The sequence below is a fragment of the Notamacropus eugenii genome, chromosome 1 (genome assembly GCF_028372415.1).
Source record: "Notamacropus eugenii isolate mMacEug1 chromosome 1, mMacEug1.pri_v2, whole genome shotgun sequence".
NCBI lineage: Eukaryota > Metazoa > Chordata > Mammalia > Diprotodontia > Macropodidae > Notamacropus > Notamacropus eugenii.
In genome coordinates, this window is record NC_092872.1 from 293,667,033 (window position 1) to 293,694,244 (window position 27,212).

Below are 27,212 nucleotides of genomic sequence, written 5' to 3' on the forward strand. Positions count from 1 at the left end.
TCAAAATATTCCTAGCAGCAACCTTTAAGGTAATAAGGAGCTGGAAACAAAATGACTGCTCACCCATTAGACAATTGCATATGAACATAATGGAATAATACTATGCAGAAAGAAATGACTAATATGAAGAATTCAGAGAAATATGGCAAGATTTATATGAACCAGCACAGACTGAAATAAGTGTAAGCAACAGGACTATTACACAATGATTAAAAAATCCCACTGAAAGGAAGCCAACTTGTGAATAAACGAAAACTCAAATGAAGATTCTGGAGAAACATCCCTCTCTCACAGCAAAGATGGGATACTAACAGAACCCTAGTGTACATGTTGTCAGATACTATCTCTGAAAGGGAGAGTTTTCCAGAATTTTCTTTGTTCCAGGGGAGGGAGGGTTTGTTATGGAGTAGGCTGATGGTAGAGGTCTGTTGTTCAGGCATTTTTCACTTGCGTCCCACTCTCCTTGAACGCATTTGGGGTTTTCTTGGCAAAGACACTAGAATGCTTTGCTATTTCTTTTTCCAGCTCTTTTTACAAATGAGGAAGCTGAGGCAAACAGGGTTAAGTGACTTGCCCAGGGTCACACAGCTAGCAAGTGTATCAGGCCAGGTTTGAACTCTGAAAGATGAAATCTTCCTGACTCCAGGTCTGGTGCTCTGTCCACTGCACCTCCTAGTTGGCCCCAGGAAATTACCGGGGTATAGAGGAAAGCCATCACTAAAATATAAAAGGTAGACACACAGACACACAGACCTCAGCACTGTAGCCACTATCAAGCCACTTATTTTACCCATTATAGACCCAGAAGAGGCCTGAGCAACCATTTAATCTTTTAAGTTTAGGGATGAGGAAAGAGGCTTTCAAGAAGTGACCTGAAGGCCACACAAGTTATTTGCCCCTCATGACAGGAACTAGATATTTATTTCCCAGCTCCCCTCCCTCCCCGACCCAAATCCCCAAAACAAAACAGACCTTGAATGCTTCAGCAGCCAGGTTATCCCCTAATTTAAATGAGCAGGCAGAGAGACCTTGAATGCTCCTTCCCATTGTAGCAGCAGTAGGGAACCTACAGCCTCAACACCCCATGGACTGACTGAATCCAGACTTCACAGGACACCCGTTTTCTGTGAAATTTGTATTCAAAGGGCCGCACTTGAGAACCTAGAGGGACATATATAGCCTCAAGACTGCAGGTTCCCCACCCCTGGAAGCCATAAGCAAGCCACTATTAGCTTTGTGAACCTGTTTCTTCACCTAGGCGTTTTAACATTACCCATTGGTCTAAATGCTCTCATGATCCTTTCCAGCTTTAAAAACTAAGTGATAGGATCTTATATGTGAGAACATGGTCAACCTTAGCCCTTAGATTAGAGGGTGGTTCAAAAGATAAACCTGTGAGTGAACTTTCAGTAGGTTTTGAGCAGTAGGCCAGTGGTAAAGCGAAATGCTGGAATGAAAGGGTGGGCAGGGGAGACGGGTCAGAGTAAGCTCATTCACCTGGATTCAGGCCAGGCAAAATGGTGGCTTCCCATCCTACATCAGGCACCGGACTCTTACTGAACTAGGAATTTGTTACTGGCTAACACAGTAATAGCCACATAGAGCCATCACACTGCACAGTCCTCTGTATTAAATTTGTCTCCCACTGGGAATGTCTATTAAACTGTAGTGATGTCATCACCCAACATTTTAATAAGCTTGATGTCAGTATAGCTTAAGCATCTAAAGCAACACAAGGCATCATACCACATAATGGCAAAGATATATTTTTATTTTTCACTAGCAAAAGGCTTATGAAGCTTGATGATTTAAAAACACTTCCCATCTATTACAAGCACTGTAAATAGTTACACGTCCCTAATACTTATTGCTCAGTTAAGGAAGAAAATTTTAAAACCAGTCATAATTAAAAAAAAAAATCTTTCCTTTCTAAAGCTCGTGAAAGATACTGGAACAAATATCCCAGAGACTTAAGTGCTGTATAATTAAGGTTAAAGTGTTACCCATCTCATAATGCCATAGCCTATTCTGTGGAGACCATAAAAAGACTGACTTTTCTTTAAGTCTTTGTTTACTTACACTGTCTGTAGAAACATCATAGTGGTTATCATGATAAGGCATGTGCATATGTGCACACCTTGGGACCCAGACCCAGATTAACTTCTAATTCATTCATTAAGTTCAAGACAAAGTTTCTGGTCAATGAGAAGAAAAAATCTTCAATCAATCCTTTCAGAGCTTGGAAAGTTTTGTTTACTTTTTAAAACAGAATGAGATCTTCCAAGGGAAGGGAAATGGGCACCTTTTATGAAAAGGATTTGCACACTCCTTGAGCCCACAGAGGAATTAGACAATACACCTGCAGCTTTCCCATATAATGCAAGACTTATAAACTGAACCCAAGAAGCTAAGAGGAGAAGAATAAGTTGAAAGCACCTGTTGAAAATATCCTACCAAGGATGGCAACAGTATCAATACCATCAGAAGTACTAATGAGTCTGTGTTTAATCTGTTTGGTTAGAACTCCATTCCATTAGGCTGGGATCTATTGTGTTTTTTTCTCTGGTCTAGTGCAAACTCAATTATAGGAAAAACAGTAGAGATCTTGTCGAACAGCCAAGAGCAATCCTGGCACTCCTTGGGGACCCCCAAGATGGGAAGAGAAAACCACACTGGGGATGTCATCCTTGGAGGATGGGTATGGAGAAGGGATGGTTCTGAGCAGATGGGTATCACAAAGACTCCATATTCGTGTATAGCAGTCCTGCCCCACTGAAAAGGGAAAAAAGGGTTGGTTAATGATGAGATGCTGAGTAGGTGTACTTTAACTTCTTTAAGATTCTTTAGCACTAGCATGTACATGTGAAAAAGTGTTAATAACACTGATAAATAACAGAAAAGTAGGATTTCTAAACAGTGTTCTAATATGTATATTGTGAGGTTCTCGAAGTGATAATATACAAATCTCTGGACACTGTCTCTCAGGAGACTTTGAGAAGCTTGACAGACTAATGTAGACCACTAGACTTTTCTGAGTTGCCTAGACTTGCTCTCCTTCCTCTGGGCCAGGGATCGGATACCTTAGTTGAGAGGTGGGGGTGTAGAAGTACACTAGGGGACAATTCCACCAGGGTATGTGGGTGAAGGGGAGTTTATACCAGCAACTCCCTGGCCTACCCTTTATTCTCTTTACAATTCTTCCTCAAAGTTTGAAGGGTAGGTCAGTTTCATTTTTTGGACTTGGGAAAATAAACAAATAAAATGGAAAATTTTGAAGATGTTTTCTACTCCTGCATGTGTACCTCTAACTGCAAACCAGCTAATTCTCCCTGAAGCCTTGCCTCATACAAAGGCTCAGTTTATGTCTTCAGGGCTCACAGTTCTTGAGAAAATAGGTTATATTTGTTAGGCAAATATAGGAAAACTGGACTTACTGCAATGTGTATGCTATTTGGAAGTCTTCAGAGGAAATACATTTGGAAGGTAAGCATAGTGATAGCTTACTGTATTATCCAAGAGATTAGAGACTCAGATTTGGTTTGATATACATGTTATCTTGAAACCCTGTCCATTAGGATTTATTTACTTACTTATTAGGATATACTTGCTTGAGAATATGAACTCATAAAGATTATGTAAGAGGCAAGGGTCCAGGGTCCAGGAATTTGTTGAACTTTTTAAAATATCTTTTGGTAGCTGTGTATGTAGGAAGCAAGTAGCAATTTTTTGGGGTGTGGTGTTGTGGTGGTGGTGAATCCCACAATAAAGTATCTTATGGATGATATCCCTTAGTCAGCTAGATACCAAATCCAAGCCTGTCATCTTCAGTCTTATTCTACCCATCTCATGTGGCTACCTATTTTGTATAACTAAGTTTGCACAAAATTTTCACTATTTTTAACCCTTTCCTTCACTATTGAAAATACGCCCAATATCCATCACTACTTTTCTTCCAGTTTGTTCCAGTCAAGCTTATGTAGCCTAATCAACGGCCCTTGGCTCCTCCCTCACCGATGTGTTGTCTACCACTAACCAGTGGAGACTACATGAGAAATAATACAATAGAATGGAATCTCATATCATAAACCCTATATGACATTCCAGGATAACTTGAAGTTGGGGGGCAGGTCTGTTTTCTGTTGACTCCCTACATATAAATGTATCTTTCCCACATACCTGCTATCAGAAGTCCTTCTTCCTCATGTACATGCAGGGGCAGGTAGGCATATTCGTTATTGTGACCCTCATATTGTTTCACACACTTATTTGCCCTCAGGTCCCATAGCTTGATCTGTGAGTTAAGGTCATAAAGGGAAAGTCATGAGGAACTACCTACTTTACTAGGAATATTAGTTAAACAAAGAGCTGGCAGCTAGAATCAGACTACAAGTTTACCTTTAAAAGAGTAAAACAAAATGCCACATTCATGTTGGGCAAGGCACAGTCAGTGCCAGAGTACTTAGTGCCTGCAGATTCCCACTCTCCAGTTCCCAGGTTATCACTCTCTCTTTAAACTCTAGGAATGATAGTCATGCTCATCTCTGCCTGGAGTGGAGTAGCAAAGCAAGGCCCCCAAAACTCAGCTCATCAGATCTCTTTTGCTTCTTAAAAACCACACCACACAACAGCTTTCTAATGGATCTCTCTTCCTTCTTAAGTAGTACATACCAAGTTCAAAGATGGAAATAATTTTTTTCTAAGTGGCTACTTTCTGAGTCTGGGGTCTGACCAGGGTCCAGACTGGGTCTTAGACACATTAGCTGTGTGACCTTAGGAGATCACTGAACCTTGGCTTCCGTTTCCTCATCTACAAAATGGAGAAAGTACGACCTGCAGTAGGTTTCACAGGGATACTGTAAGAAAGTGCTGCGCAGACTTTAAAGTACCACGCCAACGCCAACTATCGCTGTTTTCTTCAGAGCAGGGCACTTCTAGTGAAGGCCCTCTGCCTGGCTCCCTCAGAGAGGTCAGTTTTGCTTCTGTACCTTTCCAGACATGTCTGCTGCCATCAGGTGCTGCTCATCCTGTAAGACCTGAGCAGAGGTCACAGCTGAGTCATGGAAGAAACGGGCAGCTTTCCAGCCCTGGCCTTTACGACTCCGGTGACGCAGATCGATGGCGAAGACCTCGCCAGAGCGGCAGCCATTGAACAGGAGAGGGCTCTGTGTAGAGAGGGATGGAATGTCTATGCTGGTTCATTACATTAACATCTACTGCCTGCTTGTAAACCAACCACAACCACCAGTAAGCCAGATCTAATTAAGGTTGAAATTTTTCTGCAAAGTTAATCTACTAATTCTCAAGTTATTTTAGAATTCCCTATAAAATGGGGAGTGGCAGTAGAGGGCATACAGGGGGAGGGGTGGAAACCATGATCATCTTTCCTGGGTTTTAGTTAACTACCACCTGAACTCTTGATTAGATCTCTTATTTTCTTCCTTTAATTAACAGTTCTTAATTCTCTCACCCCATTGAGAAGGAAAGAATATGAATAATCAAAAAAAAAAAAAAGAAAAAGATGTTTCAATCTGCACTTCATTAGATCAATTTTTTAATCTCAACCAACCTGGGTGGCAAACTGTTGTGTCAGTACATCACTGTTGGTCCCATACACCTGCCGATGACCAGTTACTGCGTTGGTTATAAGGACCCTTCTGGACAAGCCTAAGGGGGACACACACAAGTCATCTTTGGGACCATTCCACAAGTTCAAGCTGGTGAAAGGTGAGGACAGCCTCCTACTAAATCATTCCCTTATTTTAGGTTTTAAGGAACAGGTCAGAGCTCACCTGTACTGAAGCAATTATTAGCCTGGGGGTTGAGGCACCATGCACAAGACCAGGCAGTGGAGATCTTAAAACTACAAAGCATTCCAGGCTGGTCTCCTGCTACATTTAAAAAGTAAAAGAAAGGAAAATAATAATAATAATTTTAGGTAGGCAAACGTGAAACAACATATTAGTACAATTCCACATTTCCACTGCAGTGCCTATATCATGTCCTCATCTTTCCCATATATCCAGGAAACTTCAGAGATTAGCAACTACTATCCATAAATTATGCTGCACCAGGTTTTCTTGTGGCTAGGAATAGAACCTTTCTGCACCTAGCTCTTGGGAAACCTGCTAATGTATTCACATATGGGTGGAGTCCATGCCAATTTTTCTGAACGCAGTCTTAGAAAGGGAATTGGAAGGCTTCTCCCGTTTCCTCAATTCTGATCCACAGGATGTTTGGAAAAACAAATAAAATGATAATATTTAACATTTATAAAGCACTTAGTATGTGCCAAGCCCTACGTGAGGTGCTTTATAGATACTATCTCACTTATACCCTTGTAACAACCCTGGGAAATAGGTGCTCTCCATTTTACAGATGAGAAAACTGAAGCAAACAGAGGTTAAATGACTTGCCCAGGATCATACAGCTAGTATCTGAGGTCACATTTGAATTCAGGTCTTTCTGACTCTAGGCTTGGTGCTCAATCCATTGTACTACCTTGCTACCCCAAATAACTTACCCTGATGACTTCCTAGAAGGAATGCTTTCAGGATTAAATGTTTTCAAAAAGTCAACCTATATATATCTTTTGTTTTCTTGTATAGGCCACTCAGACCACCTTTGCTTGGGAATCGGGTCCCACTAATAAGATTAGGAGGAGAGGATTTACTCAAACCTTTAAGTCCACTAACACTAATTTTGAGACTAGTTTAGGTAATCCCCACTTTAGGATTAATGTATCTGGAAACAACCATAACATTATCAACTTTGTCTCTAGGGAATCAGACAGCCTGTGTTGGATTCCCTACAGTAAGCAAAGCTTACTTAGGCCCTAGGGTTTTGTTATTAGACCTTCGCTAGAACCAAACTTTGGAAAATCTCAAGAAAACAGTTGAGACACTTTGTTGGTCTCAGTTTCTATGAAACACATAAATGTGAACAAGACTACAGATCAAAGGATAAATTAGAGCCCCAACTTTAGTATTTTTTAAAGCAAAAGAAAGGACTTCAAAGATTAACTGGTCCAAACTTTTAATTTTACAGATGAGGAAGGGCAATTCAATTCTACAAATGTTTACTGAGTTGCTTGGTTATTGTCCTTCGTTTTGGAAGAGGACCAAAATGACATCACCACGATAAAGTGAAGTTTCAATGTGTCTGACTGTGGCTGATCAGACTAATATGAGCTTGGAATGCTCCACCACAGGTTGGGCACAGATAGTCCATATGAATATTTGGGGTGGATACTCCAAATTTGTGCATCCTATGTTTATTTTGTGCTGTCTAAATTCTTCTTTGCTCAAAGAGCATAGCACCCTTTCTGATGTGGGCATGCCATGCTGAGTGATCCTGGACCAGTATCTCCCACTTCGCAGAGTCAAATCCAAAGTTCTTGAGAGTGTCCTTTTATTGCTTCTTCTGACCACCATGTGATTGCCTGGCCCATGTGAGTTCTCCATAAAATAGTCTTTTTAGCAAGTGGACATTTTGCATTCAAACAACATGGCCAGGCCATTGGAGTTGCACTCTCTGAAGTGTAGTTTGAATGCTTTGGCAGTTCAGCTTGAGCAAGGACTTCAGTGTCTGGTACCTTATCCTGCCAAGTGATCCTCAGAATCTTCCTAAGACAGTTCAAATGGAAGCGATTCAGTTTCCTGGCATGGTGCTGGTAGACTGTCCATGTTTCACAGGCATACAACCATGAAGTCAGCACAATGGTTCTGTAGATCTTCAGTTTGGCAGTCAATCTAATACCTCTTCTCTCCCAAACCTTTCTTTGGAGCCTCTCAAACACTGAGCTAGCTCTGGTAATCCATGCACCAACGTCATTGTCAACGTGTATATCCCTGGAAAGGACACTACCAAGGTAAGTGAACTTATCCACGGCATTCAAAACTTCTCCATTTGTGTTAACTAACGGTTCTATGTATGGATGGTGTGGTGATGGCTGATGGAGTACCTGTGTTTTCTTGGTGTTAATTATTAGGCCAAAATTAACATAGGCAGTAGAGAATTGATCCATACTTTGCTGCATCTCAGCTTCAGTGACTGCACTGAGTGCACAATCATCTGCAAACAGAAAATCAAGCACCAAATCTCCCTCCACTTTGGTCTTGGCTTGTAGCCTTTTCAAACTGAAGAACTTGCCATCAGTATGGTAGTTGACCTTGATGCTGTGTTCATCCTCATTGAAAAAATGTCATTTGACAAAATGGCTGAAAACATCATGCTAAAAAGCATGGGAGCAAGCATACAGCCCCATTTCACTCCATTGGTGACTGGGAAGGCACAAGAGCATTGTCCACTATCTAGAACCTGGGCAAACATGTCATCATGAAATTGATGTACAATACTGATGAACTTCTCCAGGCAACCAAATTTTGACATAATTTTCCATAAGCCCTCATGACTAACAGTGTCAAAGGCCTTGGTCTATACACAAACGTTGTGTATAGACCTCTATTATGCTCCTGGCATTTCTCCTGAGGCTGGACAGCAAACTGTTCCTTGGCCCTTTCTGAAGCCACACTGCCTCTCAGGTATATGTCCATCTTCCAGGTGAAGGATCAGCCTATTAAGGAGGACTCTAGCAAGAATTTTACCAGTAATGACTAAGAGAGAGATCCCCCTGAGATTGTCTCAGGACAATCTATTCCCTTTACCTTATAGAGATGGACAATGGAGGCATCCTTGAACCTTTTCTTGCCATATAACCTGGAAAATTTCGGTCAGCTTTTGTATGAGGACTCTATTAAGGAGGACTCTAGCAAGAATTTTACCAGTAATGACTAAGAGAGAGATCCCCCTGAGATTGTCTCAGGACAATCTATTCCCTTTACCTTATAGAGATGGACAATGGAGGCATCCTTGAACCTTTTCTTGCCATATAACCTGGAAAATTTCGGTCAGCTTTTGTATGAGGACTCTATTAAGGAGGACTCTAGCAAGAATTTTACCAGTAATGACTAAGAGAGAGATCCCCCTGAGATTGTCTCAGGACAATCTATTCCCTTTACCTTATAGAGATGGACAATGGAGGCATCCTTGAACCTTTTCTTGCCATATAACCGGGAAAATTTCGGTCAGCTTTTGTATGAGCAATGGTCCCCCTACCTTGTAAATCTCAGCTGAAATAGAATCACTATCAGGTGCTTTGCCACATAAAAGGAGTCTAATGGCCCTCAAAGCCTCTTCTTCAGTTGGAAGTTCAGTTAAACCAGAGGGACTGACTTCAACCTGAGGTAAATGGTCAATGGCCTCAGCATTGACTGATGATAGTCTGTTGAGAACACTATTAAAGTGTTCAGCCCATCTCTCTAGGATTATATCCTTATCACTAATCAATGCAGCTCCATCAACACTGAACAGTTGTGATGCACCACTGGTTATACACCATAAATAGCTTTCAGGGACTCACAAAAGCGCTTTGGATTATTACCATAAGCGTAAAACTGAATTTCATCTGCCTTGTTACTGAGCCAGGAATCCTGCATCTCTCTAAGCTTTGCTTATACTTTGCTTCTGACGCAATTAAATGCTATCTTCTTACAGGTGGAAGAACTATCCTGCTGGTGTATCCTGTGGAGTTCTCGCTTTTGTTTAGCAGCTTCTGAATTTCCCCATCATTTTCATCGAATCAGTCTTGTGATCAGTTTGTGAGTGTTCCGACCTGGATGAGCACATGCAGTGCTGTACACCAAATCTCTGAAAGCTGCCCACTCCTTTTCTGCTCCACCGTTGCCAATTGTGTGCTGGCTCAATTTTCCCTCCAAGTTAGCAACACACTGTTCACACTCAGAGAATAGTTCTAATTTGTTGACATTAATTCTTCTGGGAGTCATTTTGCCTTGGGGGTGGCACTTTTGAGGAATGAGAATATTTAGTTTGGAAAGGATAAGTCTATGATCATTCCAGCACTCTGCACCACACATTGCCTTTGTCACTCCCATATCTTGTGTGTCTCTTCTTACAATCACATAGTCTATTAGAATGAGTACCTGCTACGTGTAAGAAAGATGGAAATGAAGGCTGAGAGACATCAAAGGCATGGGGGCTACTGGACTGCACACTCAGAATTAGAATGTAGGTTTCCTCTGAAGCAATATGGTACAGTGAAAAGCAACGGATCTGATGCCAAAGGACTTGGGTGTGAATCTTGGTTATGCTGTTCCCTGTGTGAGCTTGGACAAGTCCCTTAATCTCTGAGCCTCAGTTTGCTCATGAGTCCTAATCCTATGGTTTTTTACTTTGTACACTGTTCTTCTAGCCTTACTAAAATATGAATCCACTCAAATCAAACAAGCACTGTACCTGGCCTGGTGTTGCTGAACAAGGAGGCAGGAAGTAAACTGGCACAGCCTGGAGTCTCTGCAATGCCCATGAGACAGAGTCTGAAGGATGACATTAAGGATAACAGGAGGAACAAGGAATCTCTTTTGGGAAAGAACGAGGATGAATGTATTCTTGTAAACAGAACCATGAAGCCTTTGGACATACAAACTTTTCACATAGCTACCTGTAGCTGAGCTATCAAGGACGTGTTTCTCCCTGTTCTTGCTTAGTAGACAAAAAAGCAGGGGCAGTTAGGTGGCACAGTGAATAGAGTGCTAGACCTGGAGTCAGTAAGACTCTCTTTCTGAGTTTAAATCTGGTGTCAGACATTTACTAGCTGGGTGGCCCTGGGCAACTCATTTCACCCTATTTGCCTCAGTTTCTTTATATGCAAAATGAGCTGGAAAAGGCAATGGCAAACCACTGGTAGGATCTTTGCTAACAAACAAAACGAAACACCAAATGGGGTCAGAGTTGGACACAACGAACAGACAAAAGCAACTATTTGCAGCTACCTGTTTTTAAAAAGAAATTTTTTCTAAATGAAGATTTGCCTTCTCTTCCCATTCACCTCTCTTTGACCTCCAACAGAGAAAGAAAAAGAAAATCCCTACTGCAAACAGATATAGCCAAGCAAAACAAGTTCCCACACTGGTCATGTTCAAAACAGAACTATGCCTCAATATGCACTGAATCCTTTACCTCTACCAGGAGGAAGGAAGGCTTTTTATCATAATATGAGATTGTGGCTGTTCACTGTGAATGTTAAACTCACCAGCCAACAGATTAGTATTAAGATCCAGGGATATAAGAAAACTGAATGTTTCACATAGGCCAATGATTTCTTTTGGGCTTTAGGAAGATATGTTTGAATAATTAAACCAATGCCACCAAGTGTGTTGGACTGAGAAACCTTCACCTAAATTAACATCACTGGGTATTTTTTTTAGATGCCTGGTAACTAACACTTTTTTTTTTTAATACTTCCACCACGGTTATATGCTTTAAGGGTAGCAAACGGTGTTATCAACAGCATAAAAATTTTAAGGCTAGATCTTTCAAAATGATGAATGGTGAACTGAGCAATAGCAAGGCATACCTGGATATGTGATGGGTATGCCATATTGCTTTACATGATAAGTTTTATAATGTCAAATTCTATTAGGTACTTATTTCAGAGATTGAGATACACATTAATAAGCAATTGAGTATCTTATAGCTATCACAATGACAGAGAATGTGAGTTGAACTTTTCAGTTGTTGTTCATTTGTTTCAGTCATGTCTGATTCCCCATGACCCCATTTGGGGTTTCCTTGGCAAAGATACTGGAGTGGTTTGCCGTTTCCTTCTCCAGCTCATTTTACAGATGAGAAACCTGAGGCAAACAGGGTTAAGTGACTTGCCCAGACTCACACAACTGAGGCCAGGTTTGAATTCAGGTCTTCTTGACTCCAGGCCCTTCACTCTATCTACTTTGCCACCCAGCTGCCCATGAATGGTACTTCAGCAGCTACCTCAGTCCAACCTGTACTGGAACAAGACAAGGCTCTCTTTCCCAATATCCATAAATAGTTATCCAAGTAGTCATACAGACATCACGTGAGAAGAAAACAATGATCTCCCAAGGAAATTCACTGGGAGACAGTTCTGTTGGTCAGTTTTTTCCTTTACAAGAAGCCTTAATTTGCAACCCACTGCTATTCTTAATTCTGTCCTCCATGGTTACTTTTCACTCTTCTGGTCAGTTCCCCTGACTGTAGGGGAACTTTACTTAAAAGACATCTCTTTTATTGAAACTCCTGGGGGTGGGGGCAAAGGGAAATGGAAGGTATAAAAGCTGTGGAAAGGAAGATTCTAGGGAGCTTTCTTTTTAATTCTAAACAAATAAAAGCCTTCTTGGACACTTATACTCATTTTCTCAAGGCACAAAATGTTCCTGGGAAGTAGTACCTATGTTGAGGTTGCTTGCTCCTTTCTTCTACTCCATAAGATTTTCTTGCACGTTCTTTCCTAAGAGGTGGGGGGTCAGCAGTGGCTTAAGCTCCTCCATTCAGCCTCTTATTTAGGCACCAACACCTTTACAGATACTCTGTGTTTGTGAGCCACTCAAGCTCCTTCACTTGCTGAAGGATACAAAACATGGGAATCTGGATGAGTCAGTGAGGCCCAGCATACAGAATTTACCTGGTAAGGAAGCACACAGCAAGAAGGAAAAATCAGTTATGACTACTGCTTTGTAACTTAGGAACGTGTTTTGGTTTCCTTCTTCCTTTGAGCTGGTTAAATTCCATGTGTTTTTATAACAAGGGAAAGACCCAATGACTTTAACTACCAGTCAGAGGTGAGTTCTCAAGTTCTATGTGGCTTTTATGTTTGTTGAAACAGAAGAATATAGTAATCCCAATGGTTACTCATGAATAGGCAGCTAGGTCGTGCAGTGGCTAGAGCACCAGTGCAAGTGTCAGGAGGACCTGAGTTCAAATCTCACCTCAGACACTAGACACTCACTAGCTGTGTGACCTTCGGCAAGTCACTTAAACCCAATTGCCTCATCCTAGGTCATCTCCAGTCATGCTGATGAATACTGGTCACTGGATTCAGATGGCTCTGGAGAAGTGAGGCTGGTGACCTGCACAGCCCTCCCTCACTCAAAGTCAAGTGCAAGTCATATCATTATTCCTCTGATGCCATGGTCTTCTTCAGCAAAGAAGGACGAACACACACATGAATAAGGTTGTTGATCCCACCTTGTGCTTTCACATGTGAGCTCAGTGCTGGATTGATAGTCAAGGGATCTAGAGAGTAAAATCATTTGTCTCCTCTCCCCAGTAAATATCAGCAAAGCAGACTCTCTCTCTGTGACACTCTCCCCTTAACACTTCAAAGAGGGAAGCTTTTAAGCTATATATATTTCTTTAGTTTTGAATGGGGGAAAAAAAATCACCATCAGATTCTTTGAACATAATGTGGGCACTGTATTACTGCCATATTACTTCACTAAAATAACAAGTGAGGAAAGAAAGAAAAAAGAAAAAGCAACAAAATTTCTCAGGACAGGTAACCTGTACGGAGACATGTTTCACCTCAAATAATTCCCAAACTTAATTTATCCTATATACTACCAAAAAAAAGGGTGGGCAGGAATGTGTGTGGGTAGAGTCCACATTTTTATTGATAGTAGTCAGGGAGCTATAGCTGGAGGGTTTGAAGCTCAGATTTCTAGCTTAGTCTTGTAGAGACACTATGAAAATGGAAGGTTCCTTATTCTACTGAAATATTTTACTTTTCCTATCCTCACAGTACTTTGAGACACCCTTGAATAACACTTCTCTTCCTCATACCTCATCCTCCGTAGCTCTTAAACCCAGTCTGGGAAGACTATCTTGCATCTACCTGGGAAAGGAGTAATTTTCTCTCCCTAAGCCACCACTTGCTCAGGCTGCTTCTCCACAATGCAGTTACTCAGGATCTCAGAGTCATTTGGAACAAAAAATGAGACAAATGAGTCCTGTGCCTTCGCTTATTGTCTTCTACCATCTTTGTACCCCAGTTTCTTTTTTGGCCTCTCCAAATGCCAGGGACCACTCATTTAAATCCAAACTGGATATGGAAATACTAGAGAGAAAAAGGGAAAGGAAAGGTCGTATAGCTGGTAACTGAAACATCAATGACCTACCTTGCGGTTGGTGAAGTAGAGGTTGTCGTACATTTCCACAGTGAGAGCCTTGGTTCCTAAACCACTAAGGTTGATGATGCCATACTTGCAGCCTCCATGCTCCACATCATTAACTGTGAATATCCTTTCCCGGGCAGTGTCAGCCTGCCAAAGCAAACCACATGCTACATCAAAGTATGAGTCAGGGTCAGCTGTGAGGGTCATGACTGAGCAATAGCTCACTTTTCTCTGGTTCACTGCTCCTTTACTTTTTCCAGCAGGAATACTGTCAGCTAACTCTAAGAGCAGAAATTGCTTGGACTCTCCCTTCACCACTCCTAAACACAGTCATCTTTGGGGTAATGCTGATAACTGCCTGACCTAGCAATTCACCATTTAGAATGGAAAGTATGGACGCCATCATACAAGGGGGACATATTAGAGGTAATGCTACCAGGGAAACTGAGGTCAGTACTTGAATCAGAACTGAGATTCTAGTACTTTTTATCCTCCTCAAGGGTGTTCTTTCAATAGTCTCCAGAGCTACCTAGGATCAAAAAGTTACTACATTCTTTTTAGGAGTATTATGTACGTTGTGGGGATGGGATAGTATGGAAAATGGTGTCAAATTATAGGGAGAAGGGTTCTTTCTATAAGGAAAATGAAATGGGGCTATGCTTCAGAAAATGAATGCCTTTTTGTACACAGATCATGCAAGTTACATTTCCTAGAATCTCTTGGTTCCTGATGCACATGAGCTCCAAATCTGGCCACCTTTATCTTGGAACAGGCATATAATTCACCATCCAATTGAGGAACATAACACCTCAAAGGAAAAAGAATATATTATGCTTAGTTGGTCTTTGGGCATGCAGGGGCCCTAATGTAAATTGATGGAGCAGAAGGGATAGATGGGTTCATGGTCACAATACAATCTACCCTGCCAGGATAGCACCTGCCATTTTACATTCTGCAGGTGCTTAAAATAATATTAAAAATAATAATAAAATAAAAAGCCACCCATTTCTGTGGCAGTTTTGGAGGCAAAGTTAAAAAGCAATATATTATATCCCCAGAAGATCCCTGCTACCAAATCACAAAAAATAAATAAAGGCTGACCTGTGGAGTGTTTTGGCATAGCTAATCCTTATCCTTAAACATCTCCAACTCACCACTATGAATTTAAAGTGATCAGTTCCAACAACAGAGGAATCAGGACTCTGAATTTCCACCTTCTTCCTCTGCATGCAGTTTACACGTAACTCATGGACTAGTCTGTGGGGAGTAAATGGGGGGAAGGAGGTTAGGAATGACTAAGCAGTGAAGTAAATTCAGGATGTGGGAAAGAGTAAGTAGAGCATGAGAAAAATCTCTATTATTTGTTCCTTTTCTTACTGTTCTTCAAGAACAGCTTAGAGGGTAAGATTCTAAATACCCAGGATCTAACCATTTTCATTCCACAGATATTTAGGTAACTTCCTTTTATACAGTACTGGGCTTAGGCACTGGGGAGACATACCGTTTAACTTTCCAAAATTAGCAAAAAAGACTGAACATAATAAAAAGGATTTAGATGTCAAGAAGAAACCCTCAAGAGCTCTGAATCCTAACCCCAGTACTGCCTTCTGTATACCTCAATCAAAACCTTTAAGATACCTTTCCCCATTCAAATACAAAGTTCTTACTCTCATCTCTGGGATTGGTGACTTTTTTTATCCAGAGACATACTTACCTGCCTTTGAGCTAAAGGAAGCACATCTATATCACCACACTTATTCTTTATTACTCCCTGGGGACTATTCTGTGTCCTTTATTGTTCAGAAGATTGGGAGATCTGAATCATGAAGTTGGAGTAGGAAAACTGGTTTTCCTAAGTGGTCTCTTTTCTTACTTCCTGAATTGAACCTTTCTTCATGGAAAACTTATTAGTAGAGGGATAAAACACAAACATAACTGCTTGTAGCAGTGAGACGGTTGTAGGACAGAGATATGGAGTCTCAATAGGAAGGCCACTGTAGTTCAGGGGAGACACAGGAAGGCTGTGTAGCCTTTCCATTATGTAATGGAAACAATGGTTTAACTGTTCAAGTGAAGGGAGAGATGGTAGTGCAATAGGTAAGATCAAGGAGCATGGTGTAGCTGGAAGGTACCTCAGAAACTGACATATATTGTGATAAAGCAACTTGATGAAGGTCACAAAGGTTAAAAAAAAAAAATCAAGCATTTATTAAGCTCCCAGACAAACACTGCCAAATGTTAGCAATATGAAGACAAAATGAAACAGTCCAGCAGTTGGAGTTTATAGCCTAGTTGGAGGAGGCCACATGCACATATATAGGTGTATACATATACATATATATATACACATACACACACACACACACACACACACACACACACACATATACACACACACAATGCCTTGCAGACAACAGTAAAGGCTTTCTGTGTTAGGTCATACTTCAGCTGAACACTGAAAGAAATTAATCTCACCTCTTCCGCCAGAAAGGGACTGCCATCTCTACAACACTGTCCTTCTAACTGGTACTTAGAAGGTAGAATGTACTTAGAATGCTCTTAGAGAAAATGTGATTTAAGCACTTATCCTTATCCCAGGTATTGGATTGTAAGCTTTCTGGGGGTAGGATTCTCAATGATTAGGTCATATTTTTGTCTCCCCAGAGCCTTTAATTAAGTATCTTGCACAAGAATGCTATTTAGTAAGGAAAGAGTGTCCCTAAAGTTTTTAAGCTTAAATAACTTAAAACTGTACTAAAACTTTTGGAACACTTTGTATTTAACTGAATCACAAGTAGAGGGACTGACTCACTTGGAAAGCATCTCAAACAATGTTCTTCCTCACTCTCTCATGTAGAAAGGCTGAAATGGGTGCTAATAATATCCTCATTTTAGAGTATCTTTTTAGTGTATCACTTCTAGAAAGATAAACTTATTTTTAAAATTGGTAAGGAGAATAAGAGGAGAATAGGGGGAGAAGAAATTCATAGTAATGAAGTTCTAGGACCTGCCAATTTCACTAAAATATGAATGATTTATCAGTACATAAAATATTTAACAGTAACACATAGATTAGCCCCCCAAAATAAAAGATTTTTGTTTTCATCCATGTTTAATTTCTCTGAACTTTCTCCTTTTGTCATTCCCCCCTCATGCAGGAATACTCTTCATTCTCCAGAAAAGAGATAACTCCCTAGGGACTGACGTAAGTAGTAAAAGTGAAGGCACTTTTGAAGGATATTCACACAGCAATCACCCAGAAAAGGCTTGTTTACAAGCAATGATAATGGAAGAATCAGAGTTGGATAGAACTTCAGAGATCATATGGTCTAACCTTTGTGCCATTAATGGAAACAGAAGAAACAACCCAAAGAGGTATGTCTTACCGGCAATAATTGGTGGAGTAGAGCAAACCCAACTGCCTCTTGTTCAACAAAGGTAATGGATTCAATCCAATTCTGGTTGTTTTCTAAGGGGAAAGAAAAGAGAGACAGAGAGAATTTGATGAAATTCTACCTAGCATAAACGTGAAGGGAGACTTTTCATCCTTACTATTACAATAAATTCTTAGGTTATTGGGGCTCAGGCTTTGGAGAACAATCAGTTCAGCCTCCTCATTTTATGCACAAGGAAACTAACACCCCCCAAAAGTTAAAACACTTGCCTAAGGGTCATACAGCTCCGTCGGGGTAGGCTAAGAGAACTCTGGTCTTTCCACTCAGTGCTCCTCCCACAACACAAACTTTGTAGGCCAAATAACAGGATTATGGCTTAAACTTTACAAAGAGACAATTGGGGAATTTCCTCTCCCTTCTAACGCACAACTAGAGAAGGTAAGCCCTGGAGATACGTTAGGTGAAAAGGCATTAGGATAAGTCATTTTTTCAGCAGCTGCTATGGGTATGTCATGCACACATGCCTGCGTGCTATGGGAAAATATCATGAGAATAAAACACTGCCCACCTTTTTTTGCATATCCTCTTCCTCCAAAAGCTTCAGTCTTCTGTTCTCCCTTTCTTTTTGCTGGATGATCTCCCTTGTGAGGGGGTTGCAATTGTTATGTCCAGGAAGCAAGCGGAAGTAACGGTTCTTTTCGGGATCAAAGTAAAATCCTGGCAGTTCTTTAACCATGTGAAATGAAATGAAATGAAATTTGAATTTTAAACAAGATGAAGTGACACCTAGCAAACAGTTTATAATGCCACTAGATCCTTTCCCCCTCCTGCTTAAATCCACCTTTTCTAGGATGGAAGAAAATAAGAGTTGCACACTGGTCACTAGATTGAAAAATCTATAAAACATTATTGAAAGTCTATAAAACATCAATAAAGCAGTAAATATAGAAGAAAACAAAATGAAGTTCAAAGTGGATGCAAATGGCAACTTCAATACTACCTTGTTAAGTTTAGTATGTATTTTTTTCTTCCAAATTTATTAATTTGTTTTCAGTTTTCAATAACTACTTCCATAAGTTTTAAATTTTCTCCCACTCCCTCACCAAGAGAGCATGCAATCTTGTATGGGTTCTACACATACATTCTCATTAAATACATTTTCACATTAGTTATGTTGCATAGAAGAATTAAAACAAATTGGAGAAACCCTGAGAAAAACTAAACAAAACATAACAAAAGAGAAAACAGTCTGTTTCATTCTGTGTTCCAACTCCACAGTTCTTTCTCTGGATGTGGATGGCATTTTGCATCATGAATTCTTTGGAAATGTTTTAGGTCCCTGCATTGCTGAGGAGGGCTAAGTCTATCAGAAACAGTCCTTGCACACTGTGGCTGTTACTGTGTATAATGTTCTCCTGGTTCTGCTCCTTTCCCTCAGCATCAGTTCATGTAAGTTCTTCCAGGCCCCTCTGAAGTCTCCCTGTTCATCATTTCTTATGGCACAACAGTATTCCATTACATTCGTACACCACATCTTGCTTAGCTATTCCCCAATTGATGGGCACTCCCTCGATTTCCAGTTCTTGGCCACTACAAAGAGAGCTGCTATAAATATTTTTGTACATGTGGAACCCTTTCCCATTTTTATGATCTCTTTGGGATACAGTACTAGAAGCAATATTGCTGGGTCAAAGGGTATGCACATTTCTGTAGCCCTTTGGGCATAGTTCCAAATTGCTCTCCAGAATGGTTGGATCAGCTCACAGCTCCAGCAACAATGAATTAGTGTTCCAACTCTCCCACATTTTCTTAAACATTTATTATTTTCCTGTTTTGTCATGTTAGCCAATCTGATAGGTATGATGTAGTACCTCAGGATTGTGTTGATTTACATCTCTCTAATCAACAAGTGATTTAAAACATTTTTTCATGACTATAGATAGCTTTAATTTTTTCCTCTGAAAATTGCCCGTTCATATCCTTTGATCACATCAATTGGGGAATGACCTGTATTCTTGTAAATTTGACTCAGTTCTCTATATATTTTAGAAATGAGGCCTTTTATAACAGACACTAGGTGTAAAAATTCTTTCCCAGTTTTCTGCTTCTCTCCTAATCTTGGTTGCACTGGCTATGTGCAAAAACTTTTCAATAAACTATTCCTTGCCCCTCTAATTTGTTTATAGTATCGGCCTTTATATCTAGATTGTGTACCCATTTGGATTTTATCCTGGTATACGGTGTCAAGCGTTGGTCTACGTCCAGTTTCCACTACAACATTTTTCAGTTTTCCTAGCAGTTTTTGTCAAACAGGGATTTCTTATCCCAGAAGCTGGGGTCCTTGTGTTTGTCAAACAGTAGATTGCCATAGTCTTTGACTACTGTGTGTCGTGTACCTAACTTATTCCACTGATCTACCCCTCTATTTCTTAGCTAGTACCATTAATGTGTTTATAAAATTAAAGTGATAGGGCTCATGGGTTCATATACAATCCTCTCTTTTGATCTACACACATATACAGACACGCAAATACATACATACATACGTATATATTTGTGTTTGTTGATGATTGGTAATTTCACTGTGAAAAAGGAAAAAAAAATTAAAAGGAGAAAGAAAGTTGGCTACATCCTACCCAAGGCTTTCTTGCTTTGGTGCCAAGTAAAGCCACAAACTTGCCCAAAAAAATTCTAGCTAAAGAAGAAAAGTATAGTCTCAACAGGAAAAAAAAAACCAAATTGACTAGGTGGGATTTTTGTTTGAATTATTTCTTGCAGGAAGGAAAAGATTCAACAGAGAGGTCATAACTGGCACTCAGCAACTGCCTTACCTGGCACTGAAGAGCTTGCATCTGAGCTGGAAGCTGATGAAAAGGCTCTAGTACTGCTGTCAGAACTCTGAGGACTATGAGATGTCTCTGCTCCGTATCTGTAAACATAAGCAGTTACGGTAAGGTGGAAGGTCATGTTTGCTTGCTGCAGTGTTCCAATACTTCTCTACCTATGGTATAAAATACAGCTAAATTAACATTCATACCAACTTGTCTGGTTATTTTGCCTATTTTCATATGGAAAACTGAAGTTGTAGGCTTTTCTCTTTGCACATATTCAAAATATTCAGGCAATATTTTTGTTCACTCTTGTTTGTTTTCAGAGTAATTCTCATTTTTACCTCTAAGCATCAATGCATTTTTGTGAAGTCATTTGAAATTTTCCAGCTGCAAAGTACTCCAATATATCACAGAAACCCATACAACTAAGAATGTCACAGCAGTTCTCATTTGTTAGAAAAGCAGCAATTTCACACCAGGCAAATCCTAGTCTTTGTCCTCTTTGGCTAGGTTTGCCAAGCTTTTCTTAGCTATTCTATTTTACAGGTGGGGAAAATGAGGCTCAGGAATGAAGACATTTGCTTCAGGGCCAAAGCCAGAATGAAAAGGTACTGTTTACTGAGTTCCAAGCTGCTTTTATTCTAAAGAATCATCCATATGACCTTTATTAAACTACAAGCAGAGGGCAAGGAGCCCGCCTGATATAGGGAAAAAAGTAATGGAATGAGTCAGAAGACTGAAGGTCCTAATCTCAGCAGGTCAATTCATCTCCCTCCCTGGGACCTAGATTCACCTGTAAAACAAAGGTGTAGGACCAGATGATCTTTCAATTTCTTCCAGCTGCAAAATTCTGAGTTTATGAGGTGATAAAACAAAAGGCCTTATTTAAGAATCGTGCTTAATTACATTATAACTATCAAGTGTGCTAAAAAATTGGCCCAGACCTTAGAAATAATGAAGGCAAGGGAATGAAGACTTTTTTTTTTTTAAATAGCAGCAATCTGGACAACTACAGGAAAAATATCTAGTACCAAATTTTTCCAACTTGTTCTGTGATGAGCAACAGAAAAGATAGGGTTTACATCTGCTTTTCAAGTGACTTTAACCCTTGCCTTTTTTAGCTCCAAAAGATGTCTGCTGGTCTATTAGGCTTTCAGAATGCCCTCCTACAATTTAGTTATGGCCACATCCTTACCTAAGCCTTCACACATGTTGTGTGGAAAGGTCTTTGTCCCAAGGACACCCAGGTTACTCTATTACTTAAACATTGATTATCTTTTCTATATAAGTGTTACTTATTGGCATCCTTTTAAAATTCAATCACAGGCTTGATTTGGGGAGGCTACATTCTTACACCAACTGCCTGTGGCTATGCCTAATATTGTTAGAGAGAAATACTTTGGTGGGGCTGATATACTTAATCAACTCTGATGTTAAAGATCTATTCATTCCAAGAAAAGGAGTCTGGTGGGTGGAAACATTCTCAAATTGATATGATTGTTCCTTTAGGGAATCTTTCAGAAGAAAGTGTTGTGACCAACATACTCACATGTTTACTGACATATAGGACCTAGGAGCAACCATCTGTGTATCTGAGCAAAGTGGTGACTTCAAGCATAGTTACAAACCCTTCCATTCTGTGGTATAGTAATCAATTTTTCTTTAGGACAGAGCACAGTGGAATGAGTGGAAATAGAGAAGGTGAATATATTTGGGTTTGGTGATGCCATGTAACTCATATTCCACAGGTATTCATTTTTCTTTAGGATAATTCTGCCTGAAAGGCAAAGATCTTTCATCTTTCCCCAGTCCTTTGTTGAATGGCTCCTAGAAGACTGTACCTCTGGCTGTAAAATAACAAATACTTCTACCCAGGAACCAAGAGATCTAATCAGGAAAAGTTCTCTGAAGGCAGCTTGTGTCACCTTTATTTCTAACTTCTTGTAGACAACAGCTATGGTCTAAAAAAAAAAAAAATGCATATTCCAAATGCAAATAAGGAGCCCAGCACTACTCTTAAGCGTAGCTAAGATTGAAAAGAGACCTGGGACAAAGGCTGACTCCCATTACTACACCTGCCTTTCATTAGAACTACGCCTTCTGTTCCAGCGACAGGCACTGTTCTGCCGGTAACTGTTTCTCCCATATCTCTCCCTGATGTATGAGCCTCTCTTCTTCATTTCTGTTAAAACAAAACAAAACAAAACAAAAAAAACAAACACAAATTAGCATCACGTATAGGGCACACCTCATGTTCATAATGTCACCTTCCTCCATCCCCATAAAATTTCTGGATCCCTGATCTCTAAACTACTCCAAAAATCACCTAGAGAATTGGAAACATTATTATTTACAGAAATGATTAACTATTAATTATCCATGAGGGGATAAGCATAGCATGAACTGAAATCCACCCATAACTCCCAAATCTTTTACCACCCTCATCCATAGGATGGTTAAAGGAACTGATTAGTGAAATTACAAAAGGTAGGCAGCAGAGTGGGAATAAATATAAGGGATAAAGATAACCCACAAATCAACCAGTCCCTGAATACGTACCTGTGTATTAACATATATGTAAGGCACTCTGAAGACCTTAAAGCACCATAGAAATGCTAGCTGTGATTATTATATTATTTGTATGTATATATATATTATATATAATGTTGCATGTTATAATATTATTTTGAAATGGATTGTTCTTTACATAAGAATAGACCTTTAAGTGCCTGTAAGCAGTAGCTCATATTTCCACGGACTTGTGATCTTACTGAGGTGGCTGCTCCCTTCAGCCACACAGATCACTCAGATCCATCTGAGCTTGCTTACTTCATGTAATTCTTATCTTTATTCTCCATAAGTTCACCTAAGGTCCACCTAACATTTTCGGGGCCTTCTTCACATTCTTTTCACAGGAGATCATGGATTTAAAGCTGGAAGGGACATTAGAGGTCATTGAGTATAACCCCCACCTATTAAAGATAAGGAAACTGAGGCTCAGAGAGTTTAAGTGACTTGCCCAAGGCTGCCCAAATACTAAGTGGGAGCTCTTCCCACTATACCACACTGTTTCTTTTTAAAGGACAAGTTTCTAAGTGTACAGTGTTAAGAACTGTAGTATATTATTCCTAAGCCTGTGGCTGTTTGTTCATTTCAGCTGTGTCCCACTCTTTGTGACCTCCTTTGGGGTTTTCTAGGCAAAGACACTACGGTGTTTTGCCATGTCCTTCTCCAGCTCATCTTATTGATGAGAACTGAGGCAAACAAGGTTAAGTGACTTGCTCAAGGTCACAAAGCTAGTGTTTGAGGCCAGGTATAAAATCAGGAGGATGAATCTTCCTGACTTCAGTCCTGGTACTCTATCCACTGTACCTCCTACGTGCCCATTCCTAAGTCTACATTTGTGTAATAATACTTTTATCTAGTATCACAAAAATTTTTTTTTTAATAATTCTTGGAAACAGTTCTTGGAAACCAGTGAAGTTTTCTTCCCCACTGATGTAGCCCATAGTTCCATGTCCAGCTAAGTTGGAAGCTGTAACATTGCAGAGGAAACTACATGTGACTTACTTTATAATCTATGCTTATACAAAAGAGAATAAGCATTTGTATTGTGTCCCCTACGTGGCAGGCACTGCGCTAAGGTTTTTATTATCAACGATCAAATGAGATAATAAAAAGTAAAAAGTGGGATGTATGTAATTGAATTATGAAAGATTAACATTAAGATTTGACAAAGAGAGAGCTTTCCTATTGCTTGACAATTTCATTTACACATAATTCCAGAAAAATTTATTTATACTGTATAAACTGAGGTACTCCTATAAAGGTGAGCCAAACCTCCCAATGAAAGGGACCTCACTGCCAATGTCACCATTTTCTTCAGAAGAATGCAAAGTACTTTGGTGTCGAGCGCTACATGTATCGCCTAGAACATTTCATCTCCTGTCCTTCGCTTTCATCCAAGCTGCATCCCCTGTCCAGAAGGCACTCTCTCCTCACCTCTGACTCTTTGAATCACTAATTTCCTCCAAAGTTCAGTTCAGTGCCACCTCCTACAGTTTCCTCAGCAAAGTTTGCATATTTATATCTGTATCAATGTGTAGGTGCTATCTTTCTGCAGAATGAAAGCTCCTTGTGTACAGGGACTGATTTCTTTATTGATTGACTGCATCCCCACCACTGAGTGCAGGACTTGAACTAAGTAGGTGATCAATACATATTGAACGGATTCGACTAGGCCTCCCTGGTAAAATGAGGGGGTTGGACTAGATGATCTAAGTCTCTGAGAATACAGAAAACTGCCACAACTCCCATCACATCTCCCAACAAGAACCTTGATCAAGTATTGATCTAGTTTGAAGGTATGGTTTTAGGGGCTCTTTCAAATAGAGTGAATTGTACTTTTGTGGATCACGTAGTGCTCACCACACTCAGTCATAGGTCCTTTGCCTAAAGACTCCAGAGGACTGGAACCTACAGAATTTCAAAAAGCTTTGGTATTCCACAAAAGACTGGCACAGAACATAAAACTTTATAAAGCACTACTCCTTCATTCTTTCCTCTGATAGGCATTTACAAAAGGTTCTTGGGCAAGTCACTTAACTCTATCTGCCTTAGTTTCCTCATCTGTAAAATGAGCTGGAGAAGGAAATCGCAAATCACTCCAGTATCCTTGCCAAGAAAGCCCCAAATGGGATCATGAAGAGTGGAACACAACTAAGGTTGGAAACCACTTTCATACATTATGTGAGCAACAACCCAGTGAGGTAGACTGTTAGAAGTACCATGATCTCCATTTAGCGCAAGACAAATCTGAGGCTGGGGGAGTTAAACAATTCGACCCATTCAAATTCATTTATATGACCATACAGAAAATACACAAATATATTCCAAAGTCAAAGACCTACATATATATCACCTTAATGTTTACCACAGTTCTAAGAAATAGGCATTACATAATCTCCCTTTTACACTTAAGAAAGGTTAAGTAACTGAACCTTGCGTGCTTTACAAATGTCATTATTTCATTTGATCCTCACAAAAGTCCTGTGAGATAGGTCCGATTAAAACCCCTATTTTACATTTGTTTATATGTGAGGAAACTAAGGCAGACGTTAAGTGACTTGCTCCAGATCACACAGCCAAGGTCGAGGCCGCATTTGAACTGAATCCAGGCTCAGCACTTTATTCATGTGATTCGCACATGATTCTTCTAAGTCAAGTCAACAAGCACTTCCTACGTACCAGGTACTCTACTATCCTCACACAGTAAAAACTCAAGAACGAAAAACAATCTGCGCTGACTTGGGACCATTTTATGGCTCCAGCTGCGAAAACAGCTTCTTAAATTCAGACATTTGCTGAAATGAACTTGGAAAAGCAAACCGCCCAACGTTTATTAGGTGTCTGATTACACGCAAGCTATTCTGCTAGGCAGTGGAGGACATAAAACAACGATTACTAAACCCATTTTGTTCCTCATTGCAGGGCAGGATCCTTTGCTGTCCATTTAAAAGGGAACCCCCTAAGAATATGGTAAAGGAAATCGAGGGAATTAAGGGTGCGGAGGTGGAGGGGTGGGGATCAAAGCTCGTCCAAGGCAGGCCCGGCCGCCTAAGTAACAATGTAGCAGACTAGCTTCGCCCGGGGTTGGTTTTGAACTTGAACTTGGCCCCGGGTAACCTTTTTTTTTTAAAAAAAATTTTCCTTCCCGGAAGTTGAATCGTCTGCTTCCCTTGGCTCGTTTGGGGTAAATTTTCCGGTTCTGTTCCAGCAATCTCCCAAGCAAAAACGTTAATTAGGGTCTGTTCGACCCCGCCTTGTCTCCCCGCCCCTGTGGGCTGCTTCCACCGAGGTCCGCTTCCAAACAGTCACCGCTCGGGGTTAGCGTGGCTCCGCGTTTCCGACCGCCCGCTGGGAGGCGGAGGGGAGGCAGGGCCAGGGCCCGGGAGCCTCCCCCTCCAGGAGGCAACTCTCAGCGTGGGGAAGGAAAAGACAAAAAAAAAAAAAGTTCGGAACCCAGGCGCTGAGCGCCTCTCGAACTTGAGCAACACCCGACGCACGCTCCGTGGGAGACCCCCGCCGCCTTACCTGCTTCACCACTCCCGACGTGGGCTCCCCTTCCACGTGCTCGCTCCCGCCCGTCCCACGCGGGAATTCTCTCCCACGTGCTCCACCCCTCCTCCCCAAGGACCGGACTTTCTCGTCTTTCCTCCCCTCCCCCAACGTCCCCTGTCTTCCTTCTCCTCGAGTCCCAGGCCCTGCGAGGCGGGGAAGCACCTGTCAGTCCCGAGAGAACGGAAGCGGGCTTGGGGAACCTGGCTTACTGCCTCCCACGAACCCACCCCGACGTAGCGCTCCCCACAAACCCCCAGAACCTACACCCGGGCGGGGAAGACGACGGGAAGGGGGTGGGGCTGGGGGGGTAAAGAGAGACGCAGCTCGGCGTCAGCCAATCCCCTGCCAGAGACCCACCCCCTCCCGAGGCCTCTCCGTGGATAGGGCAGCTCCTGCCTTATCATTAGTTCTCGCTGCCGTCAATCAGAGCCGTAAGCTGATTGGGAGGAGCCGGGTGGGCGGGGCACGCGGGAGGGGTGGAGAGGAAGGGCATAGGAGGAGAGATGCTGTCACATGACCGGGAGGCGGGGCTGAGGTGCCGGGTCCTCAGGTTCTGGAGTGGGAGTGCTGAGCGGGAGGAACCCCGAGGCCGTCCCTTCCCTTCTCTGTTATTGAACCCCTCCTTGTGGACTTGCTGATGTAATTTATGTGTTCTGTCACACCTGTTTCCGAGAAGGACCTGAGGCGACTTCACAAGTTAAAGGGTGGATTATTAATCAATTGTGAAACGAGAAGTAGCAGGCCGCGGCCACGTGCCTTGGGAACCCGGGGCTCCTGGGTCTGCGTCCTCGGCATTAAGAAGAGTTGGCGCTGGGTGTCCTCCGGCCCTCAGACGTAATTAAAGGTTGCTTGCTGCCACT

At 41.2% G+C, this 27,212-nt stretch overlaps 1 protein-coding gene across 2 annotated transcripts; it reads right to left on the reverse strand.

The window, feature by feature from the left end:
- Positions 1-1,750: 1,750 nt before the first annotated feature.
- DCAF4 (DDB1 and CUL4 associated factor 4) lies at positions 1,751-26,660 on the reverse strand. 2 transcript variants are annotated; one of them, XM_072629215.1, is made up of 14 exons: positions 26,326-26,660; positions 22,312-22,414; positions 20,233-20,330; positions 17,970-18,127; positions 17,393-17,475; positions 15,161-15,263; positions 14,010-14,153; positions 12,468-12,517; positions 10,312-10,391; positions 5,790-5,885; positions 5,567-5,664; positions 4,986-5,162; positions 4,177-4,291; positions 1,751-2,772 (listed from the first exon to the last, which is right to left on the reverse strand). In XM_072629215.1, exons 2-14 carry the CDS (start codon positions 22,410-22,412, stop codon positions 2,579-2,581), a joined length of 1,497 nt encoding a protein of 498 aa, XP_072485316.1. In that variant the 5' UTR covers positions 22,413-22,414; positions 26,326-26,660; the 3' UTR covers positions 1,751-2,578. The 2 variants fall into 2 exon arrangements, with proteins under 2 accessions (XP_072485316.1, XP_072485315.1); XM_072629214.1 differs by having other exon boundaries at positions 5,790-5,888.
- Between the last annotated feature and the right edge of the window lie 552 nt (positions 26,661-27,212).

Coding starts and splice junctions, on each gene's coding strand:
- DCAF4 (XM_072629214.1), bottom strand. CDS start 22,412: ATGAAGAAGAGAGGCTCATACATCAGGGAGAGATATGGGAGAAACAGT. Junction 12,518..14,009: donor TCTACTTCACCAACCGCAAG/GTAGGTCATTGA, acceptor CTTCCTTACCAG/GTAAATTCTGTATGCTGGGC. Junction 2,773..4,176: donor AGAAGGACTTCTGATAGCAG/GTATGTGGGAAA, acceptor TTCCCTTTTCAG/TGGGGCAGGACTGCTATACA.